General features: G+C 39.9%; 1 protein-coding gene across 1 annotated transcript in view; it reads right to left on the reverse strand.

Annotated features, from left to right (window-relative positions):
* The window catches only part of LOC124864229 (voltage-dependent P/Q-type calcium channel subunit alpha-1A-like), a 132,246-nt gene that overhangs the window by 79,914 nt on the left and 35,940 nt on the right, over nt 1-16,392 (reverse strand). Inside the window, exons 4-10 of the mRNA XM_047358913.1 lie at nt 10,326-10,417; nt 9,145-9,297; nt 7,297-7,490; nt 5,071-5,174; nt 4,849-4,964; nt 1,640-1,684; nt 1,443-1,526 (exon numbers count right to left, since the gene is read on the reverse strand). Of these exons, the coding sequence (XP_047214869.1) occupies nt 1,443-1,526; nt 1,640-1,684; nt 4,849-4,964; nt 5,071-5,174; nt 7,297-7,490; nt 9,145-9,297; nt 10,326-10,417 (788 nt within the window). The remainder of the gene's footprint in view (nt 1-1,442; nt 1,527-1,639; nt 1,685-4,848; nt 4,965-5,070; nt 5,175-7,296; nt 7,491-9,144; nt 9,298-10,325; nt 10,418-16,392) is intronic.

Genomic DNA, 16,392 nt, shown 5'->3' on the forward strand with positions numbered 1-16,392 from the left:
GATAAAGAGAGAGCGTTTGGTGTTTCATTGTGTGCAAAAAGTGATGTGTCAGTCAAAATAAGGTTCAAGTTCCACACGTTTCGGCAGAAACGGTCGATTAAACAGTGACATCTCCGGCAATAGTTATTAACTATTACGGAGTATTTAACGGTTGTAATTGTCAGAGGCGTTGAGCCACAATTACAACACCAGAAACATCTCTGGTCTCGATTCGTAAATGAGGATTTATGGTTAAGAAATTGATTTTCGTCAGATTATGATTTGTAATTATAATTATTGATCAAGATTATTCAATCAATAATCATACTCCCAACACAAACATCAAGGACTCTTACATCTCTAAAGCAAGACCTCCTTTATAGACAAATCAGATCACAATCTTGTTTTTCTCTGCTCGAATTATAAGACCCTTGTTCACAGGCAACCTGTAATAAAGATAACTGTGAGAAGATGGTCACAGGAAGCTGAAGAAGCCCTGTGAGGTTGCTTTCAGGCTACAGAATCTATAGCCCTCTTTTCACCATAAAAGTTAGCATACAAGCATGAAACTCACAGCAGTTGCTCAGGGTACATCTATGTTCATGTAGAAAATCATATTTTATTCATAAGTATTTAATTTTCAGATGAACGTGTCAGCAAGCCTGATTTCTAGGTCACCGATCAGCTGTTATTACATAATTATTCAATACGCTATCTCACTACATTCTGTTGTCATATCAGCTCTTTCCTGGTGTATTTCGGGCAGTCCTCGTCCATATGTTTAGGCACAAAAATGTTTATTATATTTAGAAAATTTGGACGGTACAATTTGGCTGTTTATTTGTTGAGCAGAGGGCCGTAGTTCGGCTTTCCATAAATAAAGCGCCGTAACACGCTCCATGTTGAGTTGAAACTGGCAAGCAGCAGATAGAAGCTCCTCCTTTTTGATGATGCTGTGAAGCGAGTGAAGCGTTGTCGCCCGTTTGCCACGCGAATTGCTGGCAAAATGTCAACAGCATGCGAATGAATCAAAAAATTCGCTGAAATCACGGTCTGTCTGAACGCACCTTAAAACTGATCTTACAATCACTTATATTGTGTAGTTATACTTAGATTGTGATGTTCTGATAAATGTAAAATTGCAACCATGGCATGTAAAATTAAACAAACTTCAGTCTGTTTAGGATTAAAGAGGTGGTGAAAGAAGGTCGGGAGGAGGTAAAGTTGGACTGAGATAACAAGGGCTGGTTAAAGACAGGGGGAAAGACAAGGGGCATCAGGGAGGGAGAAATGTAATATCAGAAAAACACAGCAGTATAGAAGAAGACAGAAAAGTAAAGGGCAGAAGAAGGAAAGAGAGGGCGTTCAGATAGTGCTGAAATGCAGGATACGATACCATCTCTATGTCTCTGAGGTTTGTGTGTGCGTTTGAGAGAGACTCAATGAGACAGGTCATATCTTACCTAAAGCCAGATCTCCCTCTCCTTCCTCTGGATTGAGAAGCTCTGCTTTGCTCTTATGGTTCTTTGTGGCTCTTCTACGAGAACCTGTTGCAGGAAAATACTTTTCTTTAAGCCAATAATACTCATGATCAAATGTGTGGTTTTTAGTTGTTGCATGTTATTGAAAAAGCTCACTAATTCTGAATATTATTTCATACCATCATACTCATTTTCATTCTCATCATCTGCCAAGATGACCTCTTCTACAAAACAAAGAGTTAAAAAGTTATTATGTAGCTTTGAAACATTTGTACGTCATGTTTTTTGCAACACCAATAGACAAGATGAACACCACAGTTTAACATGACAAGATATAAAAGATCAAAAGTGAATAAGAGAGAAAAACTTTTGTACATATGACATTAAACACTTGAAACTCTGAATCTTGAATATGAGAATCAATTCACCTTTCTTTGTGTTTATATATGTTGGCCCATCCTACCAAGTGTTCTGACTTTATATAAAAGACACATGTTTAATAACTCGCAAAGGATCAGTCATATCAGATATGAGCCATTTTAATTCAACTACAAAGGCCACAACTCCGTGAGTTGAGTTACTTACCCTCACATTTATGTTTTCATGCAAGTGGTCTTGTTGAAAACCTTAAAGGTCTATTTATATAAGGGGTCAAAGAAATGAATTGAAGATGTGAAATACTGAACATGGTAAAATTGAGTGCCATAAAAACTAACTTGTAATTAATATCGCCTCTGTGAAAATTAGAATCTGTGAATTTGGATTTCATTAAAATTATAACATGGTAAATATTAATGTTATAAATATTAAGGTTATCAAATTTAACATTGCCTGTTTTCATTCACTGCCTTGATTTTAGCTCTTCCACTTTTACCACTTTAGATTTATCATTAAGTGTATTAGATTCAACATTACCCATTTTCATTCACTGCCTTGATTTTAGCGCCTCAATTTTACCACTTCAGATTTATCATTCATCACGTTCACTGTGTAATTTTTGTAACTTCTGTTAGATCAGAATACGGCAGCAGACCTGGCGTGACAGCGAAGTACTAGTCCATAGCCATTCCCAAGCATTTTCAGTAGTAGGCAGTGATATCAATACCCCTTGTATGGGAATATGACAATAAACGATTTGCTGGAAGTTCTCTAGGGTGCACAACTCTGAATATAGCACTCTCAAAAATCACCAATATGAGTGGGATGCTGTAGGATCATTTTCAGGCTATGTGTGGTGACTATTTGTCAAAGGAAACAAATCAACCAAACTAAGGACTTAACTCAAATAATCACTGATGTGCACCATGGGTTTGTGGTTTAGGCAGTAACCTGTTATTCAAGAGAGTCCAATATACATATATATATATATATTTCTTTCTAAGGTTTATTTCCATAGAAACAAGGAAAAAGACTGATAAATGTGGGTTCCATCCTTCCATCCAATAGTTAAACCCAGTGGTAAGTTCAACACAATGAGCTGGGAATCAGGCACCTTCTCTGGAAGATGGAGGGAAAACTGCTCGATTGGCTGAAAACTGCCAAAGCGAGCTGGCACAAAGAAACGCCGAACCTCTTTTTTTTTATTAAGTGGAATCTCAATAAATCTTAATAAACTGAGTTGCTAATTCTCTTTATTTTATTTTATTTTTTTAATTACCTCTGTTGTTTGATTTTCTGTATCATTGTAATGTTTTTCCTTGTGTGCAGCGCTTTGGGTGCCTTGTTGCTGAAAGGCGCTATATAAATAAACTTGACTTGACTATATTTGTTCAACAAACCTACATTCTCGCCTAAAAACATCTTAAAAGTTTATTTGGGGTCACTGAAAGCTTATTATTTAGATTCTTTATTCACAATTTTTGCCACCGTCGTTCGCGATTGTTGCCCGAGCTCGACCAATCTGCTTTGACCCGCAATAAATAATGGAAAATTGTAGGTCACTACAAAACTCGGCGGTCCTGCTGGTACTGCCATATTCCGATCTACTGGAAGTGACAAAAATTATACTGTGAACGCAATGAATGTTAAAACTGAAAATAAATGGTTTCCCGACTGACAGCAGATTGTCAGTAAGGAAAGCATTTAGCTCCATGTGAGCAAATGAGCAGCCAATCAGGAGCAGAACAAAAATTACTGTTAAAGTGTCATCAGTTGTAGCCAACATAATAAGAGCTTCACTAACTGGTACGGGAAGGCCAAATTATTAACATTTCAGGGGAAATGTAGGTTGGATTAGAACTAAGCATAACCAGTTGACATCTCTGATGAATTTAGATAAATTCCATAATCTCTCAGCCCCAAGTTTTGAATTATTAGTAATGTTTAGTTTATTACATAGGAGATTTTATGTAATCTTTTCATTGGACATGAACTGAAACATCCATTTCGATGTGCCCAATATTTGAAAATAATACAGTAATCCCATTACTCAGGTAAAAAAAAAAAAAAAAAAAGTTACAGCTCTGACTATTATTGTAAAGAGAGGAGTATATCTAATTATTTGATATAAATAATAATAAACTCTGACAGGTTGACTTCATTACTAATTTGGTTTCATATGGTTTGTGTCATTACTGATGTATAAATATAGTCTGGCATTACCCCTTTAATTTTATATTCGACTTAAATAGTCTAAACATACCCCTGCTTTGAGTTTTGTAAGCTAAATGTTTCAAAACAGGAACATGTTAAAATGCCTTTATTGCTATCCTATTATGTCACAGTAGTGCAGTGGCTGAAGAGGAGGTGAAAGCTATGCAGGCTAAAACTCCAGAAAAAAAATAATGTTAGGCGATGTTTGTTAAAGAGTGCTTATGATTTATGACGCAATAATTCCCTCCTATTGTGGTTCTCAAATACACAACTTCCTTCTGTGTGGGATCCACAGGACGTATTGGAATAATATGTTCAGCATAGTGGAAAGGTTTACAAGACTGCAGTGTCCTAGCTCAGACCTGATAAGCACAAAATGTTCAATACAATATAACAAGCAAAACACAAATATCAAACAAATTATGATAATTCAGTTGATTTACAAACCCTTTTTGGAACTATTGTCTATGTATTTGTTTATTTATCAATCACTTTCATCTGTGATACAAAAGCAATAAAAAAATAAAGAAACACAGATTAAAAAATGTTCTGGAAGGGCTTAATTTTCAACAAATAAAAAAAAAGTTATAATATATACCTTTCTATATGGATTTATGATTGAATTGTTTTGTGTTAAATATTGATATTGTTCAAAGCTAGTATCCAGTTAATTGTTTGCCAAAAGCTGAAACAAAGTGCTCTTTAATGAAACAAATTAAAATGAAAGTAAAGGAAAGTTTTTTGATGGCATCATTCATCTGCAAAACAAATGAAACATGCAGTAAACTGTCCATACCAGCCTTGCAGATCCACTCCAGGTATCCATTCAGTTCCCTTTCAATCTGCTGCTGTCTTCTGAGCTTGAGGAACTCTCTCCTGTTCTCCACACGCTCTCTCTCTTTGGCAAATTCCCTAAATGACCGACATAAAGAAATATTTAGCTAATTTATTGTGGACTACATTACATTTTTATGTGTCTTTTACAACACACATGTAGGACATAAACCCGCATGCTTACCCTGACAACACACCAAGCACGAGGTTGAGCATGAAGAAGGAGCCGATGATGATAAGGGGGATGAAGTACATCCAGTTCCATGCGCTCCCTGAGGCGTCATTGCTCTGGAAACACACACATACATTATGCAGAGTAGTCAGTGCTTTGCTCTGTGCCCTTTTTATTGATCTATGCCAACAGAAATATCACTTGTTGAGCTAATTCCCAATTTATCAATCAATTATTAACAGTTAGATAATTAAAGAAATTAAATACATTTGAAATTTTTAAAGTAAGCTTTGGGTGGTGAAGCACCTATAAAAGTATAGGTTGACAAAGACAGCGACCTTAGGAATTAGCGCTTATGATGTGTTTACTGGAATCCTAATTCAAGTTGAAAGTAGCTTTGAGAAAAAAATATGAAATTAAATGCAGTATTTGTATTATACATTTATACTTTTTATGTTATAAATTTAAATTACTAGCTCATAATCAATACATGTTAAGAGTTGACTTCCAATTTTCAAATTTTCATGCTCTATATAGCAGTCAGAAACACAAGCAAAACAGAAATGACATGAATGTGCTTAAAGTCATCTTAATAAGTAAATACATCTCTGCCACTCTATTTAGCTGCACTGTCAGAGTAAATAATGCATAAGAAGTGTTTTCCTCATTCCCTCTATGCCTCTAAAATTTCCCTGTTTGCGGCACTGCTTTCTTTTATTCTTTAGAGCCTTTATTCCTTGGGTCCATCATCTTTTGGAACCCTATATTCTCCATTCAGTCCCAATTTAGGTGGTTGTTTATTTAGTATCTTTATTTATATACAGTTCTCTCTATTTCTCCATGCACAACTCCACACTGATTAGCCTTTACACAAGTTACTTATTTTACCCCTTCCACAAACTGACCTCTGCTCATAATACTCTGCATTGTAGTCTCCCTGTCTAAAGTTACCCATCTCCTCCCTCATTCTTACATCCTGCATGTAAGCCGGTACTGCTGCTGTGTGCTCAGAGTACCGAAGATAATTTTTTTTCTACCATTAAAGTGTTATTGCTCCCTTTTCTCGGCAGTTGCAAGAATAACGTGGGCTGAACAGACCTTTTTAAATATGGAGCAGCACCGGAAAGGAGAGACAAGGTGAGAGAGTGCGAAAGATGGAAGAGCAGCAGAGGGATGGAGGAGAGAAAGATTACAGCAAATGAAAATAAAAAACATCAAACAGCAATTAGTGATAGACAGAGTTGCTGTTCAAGTTTGTCATTTACAGGTACATTTCAAAAAATGTGAATGTCATGAAAAAGTTTAATATTTTTGTCACTCATTTCAAAAAGTGAAACTCATACATTATATAGATTCATTGCACAGAGGGAAATATTTCAAGCTTTTATTTCTTGTAACTTCTATGATTATGGCTTACAGATAATGAAGACCCCAACTTTAGTGTCATAAAATTAGAATATTGTGAAAGTGAAATATTGCAAACGTTTCCTGAGCCTCTACATGGTCACTCTGTCTGGGTCAGTAGGCTGCACAATCATGATGTCAAGAAGGGTAGGAAGGTAATTGCTAAATAAGCTGGTTGCTTACAGAGTGCTGAATGCAAGCATATTCATAGAAGGTTGAGTGGAAGGAAAATGTGTGGTAGGAAAAGGAGCACCAGCAACTGGAATAACTGCAGCTTTGAGAAGATTATCAAGCTCAGCTGTCTTACACATGATTGTGTTGCTTACTGACCTATACTGAGAGACAGTTGAGAGGCAAAGGAAAACTTTTCACATTTTTACAATATTCTAATTTTCTGAGACACTGAATTTTGGGTTTTCATTATCCGTAAGCCTAAATAATCAAAGTTTAAGGAAATAAAGGCTTGAAATATTTCACTCTATGTGTAAGGGATCAATGTAATATACTGTATGAGTTTCACTAAGAAAAAAGTCCCTGCTTAAAAAAATGGCAACTTCAAGTTCAACATTAATTTAGTTAGCCACATGGACAAAGGTTGAATAGTCAGATGAGACAAAGACTGAGCAAATTTGACATGATAAAAATAACCATGTCTGAAGCAGTCATGGTGACCTTTCAAACTTTGCAACAATGAATCAGCAATGAAGCACCATGCTTAGGGTCACTGCCAGTGTTACTGGTGTATTCCATAAAGTGGGTTGACCTGTACAACATAAGGCAATTTGGCAACATAGTAAAAACAAATTCTATAAAAGGCTGCTCGGTTATACACACATAGTAGAGCAGGTCTGTCCAGCCCTCCATGGTGATGCACTGGAAGACGGTAAGAATAGCAAACAGGATGTTGTCAAACTGGGTAATGCCATAGTTTGGTCCCAACCAGTACCCCCTACAAATGGTGCCCTCTGGACACAGTCGGGACGGCGGTTCATTTCCACATGGAAACTCTTCCCGGATCTCATCTGTGTCTGGGTAGAAGCGAGAATTCATAGTAGAAAAAAACTATGCAAATATATTATTTTGTCACAGATGCAATGTCATTCATTATATTTCTTAAACACAGATTACAGGCCTGAATTTACCAAAATCTGTATAATCACAAGGACATTGTAAATATTAAACATTTCAATATAATAACTGATTAAGTTTATATGTAGTGGTTTAGTACTCCTTTAATCTGAGAAGCACATTATGGAAATGGTATAGTTTCTTCACTTATATACAGGGGTTGGACAATGAAACTGAAACACCTGGTTTTAGACCACAATAATTTATTAGTATGGTGTAGGGCCTCCTTTACAGCGTCAATTCATCTTGGGAATGACATATACAAGTCCTGCACAGTGGTCAGAGGGATTTTAAGCCATTCTTCTTGCAGGATAGTGGCCAGGTCACTACGTGATGCTAGTGGAGGAAAACGTTTCCTGACTCGCTCCTCCAAAACACCCCAAAGTGGCTCAATAATATTTAGATCTGGTGACTGTGAAGGCCATGGGAGATGTTCAACTTCACTTTCATGCTCATCAAACCAATCTTTCACCAGTCTTGCTGTGTGTATTGGTGCATTGTCATCCTGATACATGGCACCACCTTAAGGATACAATGTTTGAACCATTGAATGCACATGGTCCTCAAGAATGGTTCGGTAGTCCTTGGCAGTGACACGCCCATGTAGCACAAGTATTGGGCAAAGGGAATGCCATGATATGGCAGCCCAAACCATCACTGATCCACCCCCATGCTTCACTCTGGGCATGCAACAGTCTGGGTGGTACACTTCTTTGGGGCTTCTCTACACCGTAACTCTCCTGGATGTGGGGAAAACAGTAAAGGTGGACTCATCAGAGAACAATACATGTTTCACATTGTCCACAGCCCAAGATTTGCGCTCCTTGCACCATTGAAACCAACGTTGGCATTGGCATGAGTGACCAAAGGTTTGGCTATAGCAGCCCGGCCGTGTATATTGACCCTGTGGAGCTCCCGACGGACAGTTCTGGTGGAAACAGGAGAGTTGAGGTGCACATTTAATTCTGCTGTGATTTGGGCAGCCATGGTTTTATGTTTTTTAGATACAATCCGGGTTAGCACCCGAACATCCCTTTCAGACAGCTTCCTCTTGCGTCCACAGTTAATCCTGTTGGATGTGGTTCGTCCTTCTTGGTGGTATGCTGACATTACCCTTGATACCATGGCTCTTGATACATCACAAAGACTTGCTGTCTTGGTCACAGATGTGCCAGCAAGACGTGCAGCAACAATTTGTCCTCTTATGAACTCTGGTATGTCACCCATAATGTTGTGTGCATTTCAATATTTTGAGCAAAACTGTGCTCTTACCCTGCTAATTGAACCTTCACACTCTGCTCTTACTGGTGCAATGTGCAATCAATGAAGACTGGCTACCAGGCTGGTCCAATTTAGCCATGAAACCTCCCACACTAAAATGACAGGTGTGTCAGTTTCATTGTCCAACCCCTGTATATGTACTTGCGCAAGAATAAACACATTTGTGTTGATTTTCTGATTTTATTACTCTGACTCTGCAATATCTACCCCAGCAGACACAGATGCAGCCTACTCTGGGCAAGCAGTTTGCACATGTGCGTGCAGTCTTGTTACCTGTAGTATTGTCGAAGCAGGTTTTGTGGAATTTGCCTATATAGAACTCCAGACCAATGATGGCAAACATGAGAATGGCAAAGAAAAGCAACAGGCCAATTTGCAGCAGGGGGATCATGGCCTTCATTATGGATTTGAGCACCACCTGTAAGCCTGAGGAACACAGCAGACACAGAATTATTTTTGGCCATTGTGATTTTTTTTTTTTTTTGTAACTATAAGGCCTTGTGGATTCCACCAGGTCCAGATGCATCACTGTTGGCTTTTGATGTGCTCACTTAAGACAGCACTTGTCAGTCCTCTAGATGTGCAGCAACAAAGTCTCAGATGTGTCTAGGGGGAACCTCTTCACTCCAAAAAACATGCTCCTGCAATCTGTATTTAACAGAAACTGCCTTATAACTGAACCGAACAGAAGGTCAGTCAAAGGAACCTTTTTATATCTTTTCCACAAGACTTGAAATCTGATCTAATCAGATTATTTTCACCATGGATGACTGAAGGATTAACTGTTAATATGTCAAAATAAAAATCTTTCCCACAATAAAACAGCACTAGGTACACAAATTACTCATTGTCAGTCTCTTAAAAATTAAATTTAGGCAAGCTGAATTCAAGTTGAATGGTGAAAGCTTCACTTTGATAAATCTATGAATCTGAGTAGATAGAAATCTATGCAGAGGACAGAAAAAAGACAAAAGGCTGTGGAACTGTGACTGAGGGAAATCAAAGTCTACATCTGATCATGGAGACATCTGAAAATATATACTCCTTTCTTTCACTGTGCCACTAAGTTTAAAGGTAATTGCTCTTGCATTGAGCTTTATGTCTAACTGCTGTCAGTGTCGATAGTACCCTGGGCCCACACTTCCTAATTCTCAAGTTTCACTTTTCAAAGTGTATTAAATTTTGAAATAGATAGGAACCAACTTGGCCACTGTTCTTTAAAGTCAGGCAATTATTAACAGTGCTTCTACTTCAATGCCACCATAACATTTAGACAATGAGCACACTGTCAATACGCTTACAACATTGACTTAAAGGCCTATTAGCTCAAAAACAACTAGCATTTGGCATAAAAACAGAATGGTCCAAGTTCTGAAAAAATATCCAAGCTATTTTAGATTAAAGTTAGAGGCTTGAAAAAGGTTTTATTATTTAAATGATAAGGATTTACTTACTGGGTATACCGGACACTAGTTTGAGAGGCCTCAATACCCTCACAGCCCGAAGGGTCCGCAAGTCGAAATCTGAGCCCACAGTGGACAATATCCTAGAAGGAAAAAGACAAATGCTCAGATGTGCGTATAGCAAATCAATATTCAGGCCAGTCAGGCTTGTCACTGTCAGTCAAACTTTCTGTTTCTCACATTCTCTTTCATCCATACACAGCCCCTGAAAGGCCATTACAAGCAACCGGGTAAGCACTCTATGTAGATCCTGTAAGAGCCAAACCAATCAATAGAGCTGAAAAGTGAAGTAAGACAGAGAAGTGTATCAGGATGAGGGAGGGGCACGCCAAAGAGATGCTATTCTGTATTTGAATTTTAGAGAAACTACTAAAGCTAAAGAAAGATAAAGAGATGCAGAGAAGATGAAGGACTGGAGGATAAAAACAGAAGGTTGGAAACAGATATAAAAGATGGTCTATCAGATGGTGTGAATCAGATGCCATTTATTTTATTTAGTGTGTCTGAGATACATTTAGTTTCTTTCAGTCATGCTACACGGTAAACACACTGTAGTGTGTGCTATAGCATCTTTAACAACACTAATCATCAAAGTTAACAGCTTGAGAAGGTTAAGATGTTCCTGGGTGCTGTCAGACTTCCAGTCAGTCCTCCTGTCTGACGCATTCTGTGAATCATCCTTACTTCCTGCTTGTCTCTCTCTCTTTCATTCATTCTATCTCTCCAACACATTTCTGCTTTCCTCTGCCTGAAAAAAGATGTTAAGTGACACAGCAGAAAGTTAATCATAACTCTGAACTCTGCCTACTATCATTGGGATACTTCACATTTAGGAAGAAGGAAAAAGCAACTTTAACTAAGGGTCAGTACACAAATAAAAAACACCTAGTTGGAGTATTAATATGGAATACAAGTACATCTGAAAAAATTACAATATGCTGAAAAAGTTCAATATATTTTTTCCTTCATTTCAGAAAATTAAACTAATGTATTATATAGATTAGACATAGAGTGAAATACTAGAGTGCGATATTTCAAAAAGAGTAACACCAGGGCCATTAAACCAACTTTTAGTACCTTTGGCAGTGTGGGTCAGTGCCGACTCCTGCTAGAAAAAAAAGAAAAAATTACATATCCATAAAACTTATCAGCTGAAGAAAGAAGTGCTCTGAAACTTCCTGGTAGGCGGCTGCATTGACTTTGGACTTCAGAAAACACAATGGACCAACACCAGCAGACAACATGGCACGCCAAATTATTACTGACTGTGGAAACTTCATACTAGACTCAAAGCAATGTGGATTATGTGCCTCTCTAACCCTAACCCCTAACCCTAACCCTCTTCCTCCAGAGTCTGGGATCATAATTTCCAAATTTAACTTAAATTATATATAACTTTGGACCACTGAGCAACAGTCCAGTTCTTTATCTCCTTAGCTCAGGTGAGAGGCTTGTATCTCATTCGTCTGTGTGTAGTGGCTCTTGAGTTCAACCTCAGTCCACTCCTTGTGAAGGTCCCTCAAAATCTTGAATGAAATTTTCTTGTCAATCCTCCTAAGTCTACAGTTGCCTGTTGCTGGTGCACCTTTTCCTTCCACTTAATTTTCTATGAATATGCTTGGACATAGAACTCTTTGAACAACCAGCTTCTTTATCAATGACCTTTTTTGGGTCACCCATCTTATGTGGGGTGTCCATGCCTTCTGGACATGTTACAAGTCAGCAGTCTTCCCCATGATTGTGTAGCCCACAGGCCCAGAATAAGAGACCATTTAGAAACTCAGGGAACTTGCACAGGTGTTTCGAGTTAATTAGCTGATTATGGTGCAACATCAGTTTCCAATATTCAAACTTTTCAAAATATTGTATTTTTTTGAGACATTGAATTTTGGGTCTTTTTTATCTGTGAAATATAAATGCGTGAAATATTGTATTCTTTGGCCCTGATCTTTAAAGATCCCAAATAGGGGGTGCTAAATTGCTTGTACAAAAAAAATGCAGGTGGGTGTGTTGTGTGCGATTTTTCAAAGATCGCATGTGGAATGGATAACAGGTGCAAAAGAGATGCACACCGCCCTACTTAAATGAGGAAATTGTGTGTGCTACAGGCTGGCTGCTGCTAGCCCCAGCAGAACTAGAGGAAAAGCGAATAAAAGCTGTGGTGCTTTAACCTTTTCTCTCTCTTAGACATGGCAATTGAATGAGCTTTTACTGTGCTCTCTTTCAGACTCTAACCTTGAAAACTGGCTCAGAGTTTATCTGTTCTTTCTTTCTAGGTGAAATGACTAAAGGAGCTACATCCATTAACATTTACTTTTCCTTCCCATAGAAAGGACTCCTGGATCAGTGCTTCTTTGTTCTCTTTGTGTCTCTGCTCTGTTCTCTCAAACCCCCAATCGGTCGCGGCAGATGGCCGCTCACACTGAGCCTGGTTCTGCTGAAGGTTTCTTCCTGTTAAAAGGGAGTTTTTCCTCTCCACTGTTGCTACATGCATGCTCAGTATGAAGGTTTGCTGCAAAGTCAACCCTAGTGACTGTCCACTGTCTCTACATGGTCATCCAGGAGGAGTGACTGCTACAAGTCTCTGACTCGATGCAGTCTGCTGGGTTTCCTTAGACAGTTATTTATTAAAATTGGATAAAACGTTTTTCTGAGTCTGACTTCACTGTTCAATGGTTAGGATTAATTGGAATGTATGTACCTGACTTTTGTGAAGTGCCTTGAGACCACATGTGTTGTGAATTGGCGCTATATAAATAAACTGAATTGAAATGAACTTCAATTGCTTGAAATATGCAGGGGTTGCTGTGCTGCAACATTACAGGTCCTTCTCAAAATATTAGCATATTGTGCTAAAGTTAATTATTTTCCATAATGTCATGATGAAAATTTAACATTCATATATTTTAGATTCATTGCACACTAATTGAAATATTTCAGGTCTTTTATTGTCTTAATACGGATGATTTTGGCATACAGCTCATGAAAACCCAAAATTCCTATGTCACAAAATTAGCATATCATTAAAAGGGTCTCTAAACGAGCTATGAACCTAATCATCTGAATCAACGAGTTAACTCTAAACACCTGCAAAAGATTCCTGAGGCCTTTAAAACTCCCAGCCTGGTTCATCACTCAAAACCCCAATCATGGGTAAGACTGCCGACCTGACTGCTGTCCAGAAGGCCACTATTGACACCCTCAAGCAAGAGGGTAAGACACAGAAATACATTTCTGAACGAATAGGCTGTTCCCAGAGTGCTGTATCAAGGCACCTCAGTGGGAAGTCTGTGGGAAGGAAAAAGTGTGGCAGAAAACGCTGCACAACGAGAAGAGGTGACCGGACCCTGAGGAAGATTGTGGAGAAGGGCCGATTCCAGACCTTGGGGGACCTGCGGAAGCAGTGGACTGAGTCTGGAGTAGAAACATCCAGAGCCACCGTGCACAGGCGTGTGCAGGAAATGGGCTACTGGTGCCGCATTCCCCAGGTCAAGCCACTTTTGAACCAGAAACAGCAGCAGAAGCGCCTGACCTGGGCTACAGAGAAGCAGCACTGGACTGTTGCTCAGTGGTCCAAAGTACTTTTTTCGGATGAAAGCAAATTCTGCATGTCATTCGGAAATCAAGGTGCCAGAGTCTGGAGGAAGACTGGGGAGAAGGAAATGCCAAAATGCCAGAAGTCCAGTGTCAAGTACCCACAGTCAATGATGGTCTGGGGTGCGGTGTCAGCTGCTGGTGTTGGTCCACTGTGTTTTATCAAGGGCAGGGTCAATGCAGCTAGCTATCAGGAGATTTTGGAGCACTTCATGCTTCCATCTGCTGAAAAGCTTTATGGAGATGAAGATTTCATTTTTCAGCACGACCTGGCACCTGCTCACAGTGCCAAAACCACTGGTAAATGGTTTACTGACCATGGTATCACTGCACTGTGCTCAATTGGCCTGCCAACTCTCCTGACCTGAACCCCATAGAGAATCTGTGGGATATTGTGAAGAGAACGTTGAGAGACTCAAGACCCAACACTCTGGATGAGCTAAAGGCCGCTATCGAAGCATCCTGGGCCTCCATAAGACCTCAGCAGTGCCACAGGCTGATTGCCTCCATGCCACGCCGCATTGAAGCAGTCATTTCTGCCAAAGGATTCCCGACCAAGTATTGAGTGCATAACTGTACATGATTATTTGAAGGTTGACGTTTTTTGTATTAAAAACACTTTTCTTTTTTTGGTCGGATGAAATATGCTAATTTTGTGAGATAGGAATTTTGGGTTTTCATGAGCTGTATGCCACAATCATCCGTATTAAAACAATAAAAGACCTGAAATATTTCAGTTAGTGTGCAATGAATCTAAAATATATGAATGTTAAATTTTCATCATTACATTATGGAAAATAATTAACTTTATCACAATATGCTAATATTTTGAGAAGGACCTGTATAAATGATCCAATTGCTGAATGTTTTCCTTCTCTTGTGTTCTGCTCCTGCTTTTCTGGACTGTTACAGTTAGTTAATTTTTGTTGTCGCTATTCACAGCTGCAGGTTTGTGTGTGGTTTTGTACATGCAAACCTTTTGAAAATCGGGACTTATGTGTAAGAGATAATATACGAGTTTCACTTTCTAAAACTGACTTTTTCATGATATTCAAATTTTTTGAGATGAACCTCTAGTAATGCTTTGATTGTCTGCAATGGCAAAGTTCTAAGATTGGTGAAGGTTTGGTGTGTAATCCTTGTAATAACTTTGTATGATGTCCTATGCCTCATCAGGCGCTGACTTCTAACTGAGACTGTATAACTGTACGTTAACTAACTGTAACATTAAACACAAGGTACATTTGCATAAATAACTCGTACTCGTTGTCTTCTGCTTTATCCGGGACCGGGTAAAGCAGAGACGCCCAGACGTCCCTCTCCACAGACACCTTCTCCAGCTCCTCCAGGGGGATCCCAAGGCGTTCCCAGGGCAGCCGAGAGACATAGTCCCTCCAGCGTGTCCCGGGCCGTCCCCTGGGCCTCCTCCCGGTGAGAGGGTTGGAACACCTCCCGAGAAAGCCGTCCAGGAGGCATCTGATATAGATGCCCGAGCCACCTCAACTGGCTCCTCTACTCCGAGCATTCCCGGATGGCCAAGCTCCTCACCCTATCTCTAAGGGAGAGTCTGGCAACCCTACGGAGGAAGCTCATTTCAGCCGCTTGAATCCGAGATCTCGATCTTTCAGTTATGACCCAAAGTTCATGGCCATAGGTGAGGGTAGGAACGTAGACCAACTTGTAAATCGAGAGGTTCGCTTTCGGCTCAGCACTCTCTTCACCACAATGGACCGGAACAGTGACCCCATTACTGCGGCAGCCGCACCAATCCATCTGTCGATCTCCCGCTCCATTCTTCCCTCACTCATGAGCAAGACCCTGAGAACTCCTCCACTTGAGGCAGGAACTCCCCTCCAACCTGAAGAGGGTAAGCCACCCTTTTCCAGTCGAGAACCATGGCCTCGGACTTGGAGGAGCTGATCTTCATCCCAGCCGCTTCACACTCGGCTGCGAACCGCCCCAGCGCATGCTGTAGGTCTTGGCTACTGGGGGCCAGCAGGACCACGTCATCTGCAAAAAGAAGAGACGAAATCCAATGGTCCCCAAACCAGACCCCCTATGGCCCTTGGCTGCGCCTAGAAATCCTGTCCATAAAAGTTATGAACAGGACAGGTGACAAAGGGCAGCCCTGCCGGAGTCCAACATACACCGGGAACAGGTCCGACTTAGTGCCGGCAATGCGGACCAAACTCCTGCTCCGTTTGTACAGAGACCAGATGGCCCCCGATTCCATACTCCTGGAGCACCCCCCACAGGGCACCACGAGGGACACAGTCGAATGCTTTCTCCAGGTTCACAAAACACATGTGGACCGGTTGGGCAAACTCCCATGAACCCTCGAGTACCCTGTAGAGGGTATAGAGCTTGTCCAGTGTTCCACGGCCGGGACGAAAACCACACTGCTCCACCTGAAGCCGAGGTTTGACTATCGGCCGGACTCTCCTCTCCAATACCCTGGCGTTTG

This window comes from Girardinichthys multiradiatus, chromosome Y (genome assembly GCF_021462225.1).
Source record: "Girardinichthys multiradiatus isolate DD_20200921_A chromosome Y, DD_fGirMul_XY1, whole genome shotgun sequence".
Lineage (NCBI taxonomy): Eukaryota > Metazoa > Chordata > Actinopteri > Cyprinodontiformes > Goodeidae > Girardinichthys > Girardinichthys multiradiatus.